Here is a 4,726-nt window from a genome sequence, read left to right on the forward strand (position 1 = left end):
AGAGGGAGAGAGTTGGACGAAAAGTGACAGAGCGCGAAAGTATGTATGAATGCTGGCAAAATGGGTTGCCAGCTGACGATGTTAAACGTGTTTAGTATAATTCTTAAATGGCATATATCCCACATCTTTCCTCTCCTCCCGAAAAAAAGAAAATTTAAAAAAATAATCTTGAATCGTTTCACAGTTTATTGTCATTTTATTTTTGCGAAACAAAAAAACTCAAACTGGTTTGGTTATGAAATTTTCCCCAGTGGGTTATATAGGCCTATTTTTCAGTATATATTTTTTTTTACGTGTCAAATGATTCAGGTTCAGAACGTACCCCAAAATAAGATTATAATTAGGAATGTACGGGTAAACTGATTTCAACGTGTATTTTCGTTTCCGTTTGTTTACATTGTTGATTGTTTTCATCGAGATTCGTGATTTGTTTCCGAATGCTTCCGACAAATGTTTACGGGATATTAGTGCAGAAAAGCGATTCCATTCTTCGGAAAACAAATAGCCAGCACCGAAGACTTCCATCTGCACCAGTACGTTGGCCACGAGGGTAAAATTCCGTCACGAGCCTCTGGAGTTCCTCCGATGGCAAACTGCACCATTCCATCAACTCAAACCACAAAGACGGCACCCTGAAGGGGTTCGAACGAATAATCGTCGATTGGAAAAACATGTAGAACGACAACTCCCTGTGGCCACCGTAATTCTTTCACATTTCCCAAAACCGGTTACCCTGGTGGACGTCGATCAAACGAAAAGACCGGCGGGTCTCCGTTGCTTCTATCATCGAGTCCAAAACCTGAAGTTAACTGTTTTCTCTCATCGGATTGCGCTCCAAGATCAAATCTTTCTAAAGATTCCATGCTGAGAATGACTTATTTTAATTTCTTTTGGATATATTTTTTATTATTGATATATTTTTTTTTTTTTTTTTAGCCAAAAACGTGTGAATTCAACAATGGGTGATGAAGTATGAAGTGGTGATAATCTCACAGCAGGATAGCAAGGAAATCGTTCCAGGAGGCTAGAAAATAAAACAAGAAGTATCAATTTGGTAAGACTCATCTTCAACGCTCTAATTGCACTTTATTTTACCTATTTTAGTTGCTGGGTGATCTCGCTTCGTTCGTTTACTTCCTGCTCGCAGACTCGCACATAATCCTGTAGGTGAACAGGAACCTTTCTTTCGCGCGAAGGCCTTCCTTGTCCAACGAGATCATTTAAAGGCGGTTGATTGAACACTTTCCATTCGTGGACCCTACGTGTGTGCACAACGTTACGCTTCAAAGTTTGTCCCATTTCGTCACTGAGCAGGAGATCACCATTTCGTTCCTTGATAACGGTGTATCGTTTCGGATCAAAACGGCTCTCGCCCTTAGAACGCATAACCCTCTCTACGATAACGATGTCCCCGGGTTTGACAGAACATGCTTTCGCACCGCGACGTGAATCTTCAGTACGCTTACCTTGAAGTTTTGATTTTCGATCCCTTTCATTTAGTTCGTTATCATCGAACTCTGATCTTCCCGGACACAACAGTGGTAGCCGTCTTCTTATTTTCCTACCCGAGAGAACTTCTTCTGGGGGTATTTTAGTTACTGAATGCTCGGCAGCATTGTGTGATTGTACCGCGTTCCGGATCTCTTCAACGTACGACGTTCCCCTGCTAACTGCAGCAGCCATGGCTCGGTTGATCAACTTCATGTACCCTTCCACGAGTCCATTTTGTTGCGGGTGATATGGCATTGAGTATATTAAATTTATACCCCGCTCAGAACAATAATTTTTGTATTCTGACCCGTTGAAAGGTGGGCCGTTGTCACTCTTAATGTTATGAGGGAAACCCTCTTTATCGAAGATCTCGTCAAGAACCTTTTTGACGTTTTCAAAGCTCGTTGATTGAACTGGCTTAGCGATCAGATATCTCGATCTACAATCGACTACAACAAATATCGATATCCCATTGAACTTCGCATAAGGGCCATTGAAGTCAATGGCGATTGTATGCCATACAGCTTTAGGCGCAAAGCTACGTTGCATTGGAGCTGGTTTTTCGGGCCGGCCATTAGTGGCACATGTTTGACACGCGTGAACCCATTTTTCGACATCCGTAGCCATGCCTGGCCACCATACTCGCTCGCGCATGATGCTTTTCATTTTTGCTGCCCTTGGATGTCCTGAATGAGCAACATTCAAGGCTGTTTCTCGGAGTGAGTGTGGAATAACAGCGCAACCTCGCTTGATTAATATCCCGTCTTTAACTGAAAGGTCTTCAGCGAAGGCTTTGAAATTTTGTGTATCTTTGTCCCACTCGTTTAAATCCAGACATGCCATGACTTTCTGGAGTAAATTGTCATCCAATGTGGCATCTTTAATGTTCTCTTCAGTTAGGAATTCAAAACTTGATGTCTGCAAGGACGCAATTTCCCAAGGGCTCTCCTCATCTTGAAACGGACCATCACTTCCGCAGTAAAGCCGCGACGATGGGTCGGCAATATTTTCTCTACCGCGTACGTATTCTACAGTGTAGCTGTACGGACTAAGTCTTAGAGCCCAGCCGTCAGCTCTTGTTAATGCTCTTTTTGTGTTCTCTCGCGACCTGTTAAGTATGAAGGCCACTCCTTGAGCATCCGTTCGTAAGGTGAAGTGCCGTCCAAATAAAAAGTACGAGAAGTGTTCGACGGCCCATACCGCACCTAAGGCTTCCCGCTGGTTTTGCGCGTATCGTTTTTCGGTTTCGGTCAGTGCTTTGGATGCAAAGCTTATAACTCTAGCGACACTTCTTTCGTTTTCTTGGACCAGTACGGCGCCTAAAGCATTCGGCGAAGCATCGGTGTAAAGTATGGTTCGGTGTTCATTCGAAAAATAGCCTAATGTCGTGGTGCACTCAACTATGCGCTTTTTGGTTTCTTCGAAAGACTTTTTTTGCAAGGGCCCCCAACTCCAGGACTTAGTGGTTGCTACGGACCAGAGAGGGTTAGTCAAGTCAGAGAAGTTTTGAATATGTGGCCCAAGGAATGACGCGAGTCCTAAGAAGCTTCGAAGTTCGGAAGCCGTTTTCGGTTCTCGAAATTTGTTAACAGCCCTTACCTTTTCCTCGTCGATATGGAAACCTTTTTCGTCAAGTAAATGACCGAGGAATTTGATTCGTTGTTTATCAAATTCACACTTTTCGGAATTCAGAGTAAGGTTGTTTCTTCTAAGTATTTGTAATACCAAAGCAATGGATGCGTGGAGTTCTTGTAAACTTTTAGCAAATACAAGAATATCATCAATATATACGATGACGTTGGGGACTTCTTCCAGGATGCGGGTCATTTCTCGCTGAAACACCTCAGGCGCGCAATTGACGCCAAACATGAGGCGTGTGAATCGATACATTCCTGCTTCAGAAAGAAATGTCGTGAGTTCTCTCGATTCTTTACTGAGCTCCAAATGATAGAAAGCGTTGCTCAAGTCAAGCTTCGAGAAATATTTACTTCCGTGTAATTTAGTCTTTATTTCGTCAATTGTGGGCAACCGAAAGTATTCTCTTTTGATAGCCCGATTCGGTGCCCTCATGTTGACCACTAACCGAAAGTCGTTTTTCCCTTTGGGGACAGCGGACATTCCGCTTATCCAGTCGGGTGCAGTTGTGACCTTTTCGATTATGCCTTGCGCTTCCATGCATTCTAGTCTTTTTCTAGCAGCCTCGCGCAGGGATGCGGGGACATTAAAATAAGCATTTCGTACAGGTGGGATTTTAGGATCCACACTAAACTTGATCTTCACTCCAGGCATCTTGGGAAAAACTTCGATTTGGCTTTGTTCTAGGCAAGCATTGACTGAAGCCCCAACCTCCAGCAGCCTTAAGTCGTTAGCTGTAGACCGCCCCAGCAGGGATCGGCGTCCGGTCTGAACAACTAAAAATTCGGCTTCGACGCTAGGCTTAGAAAGTTCAACAACATCCACTTTTGCTCTAAACGCGCATTCCACGACTAATGGCTGTATTGTTCCGTACGCTCGTAGTTGATTATATCCAGTGTGATTTAAAAACGAAATGTTAAGCTTACCCTGTTCATAAATTTTCTTAAGCTGAGACCAGTCGTGCCCTGCGATTACATTCACATCGGCGCCAGAGTCTATGAGGAACTCTATCGGTGCAGAACCACCAACGTGACACTTTATTAACACGTCCTCGATGGAAAGTGCGTTTACTTCCTAAATGATAAGAGAGCAAAATAAGACAACACTTTACAAAATCTTTGTTTTTATATATTTTTTATTATTTTACTGAACAATGAATTTCCTTTCACTCTACCTGGTCATTTTCCTGTTTTGTAAGTGCAGCTGCATTATCCTCTACAGCGTATACTGGTTTAGATAGACAAACCTCAGCGTAATGGCCGAATTGTTTGCATTTGCGACACTTTCTAGTAAGGGCTGGACAACGATGATTGGGCAACTTTTCATAATTGCAGTTCGGGCAACGTTGGTTACTCCGCCTCAGTTGCTGATTATTATTGTTTCGGAACTGCTTAGATTGTGGACCTCGGAACGGTATTCTGCTACGACGTTTCAAGTCATCGCGCCTTGTATGTTCAAAATTCCTTCGTTCCACACGGAAGATGCCTGTTGAAGTACTTGCTTCGACATTGCTAGCCTCAGCCCGAGTAGCAATTTGGACTATTTGTGTTGTGGCGTACCCATGGTTCCTCGCAGAGCTAGCCAGATCTCGATTCAGCAT

At 43.4% G+C, this 4,726-nt stretch overlaps 1 protein-coding gene across 1 annotated transcript; it reads right to left on the minus strand.

Annotated features, from left to right (window-relative positions):
- Positions 1-1,095: 1,095 nt before the first annotated feature.
- On the minus strand, positions 1,096-4,726 carry LOC129738189 (uncharacterized protein K02A2.6-like). Its single transcript, XM_055729380.1, has 2 exons — positions 4,301-4,726; positions 1,096-4,200 (listed from the first exon to the last, which is right to left on the minus strand). Exons 1-2 carry the CDS (start codon positions 4,724-4,726, stop codon positions 1,096-1,098), a joined length of 3,531 nt encoding a protein of 1,176 aa, XP_055585355.1.

The sequence above is a fragment of the Uranotaenia lowii genome, chromosome 1 (assembly GCF_029784155.1).
Source record: "Uranotaenia lowii strain MFRU-FL chromosome 1, ASM2978415v1, whole genome shotgun sequence".
Taxonomy (NCBI): domain Eukaryota; kingdom Metazoa; phylum Arthropoda; class Insecta; order Diptera; family Culicidae; genus Uranotaenia; species Uranotaenia lowii.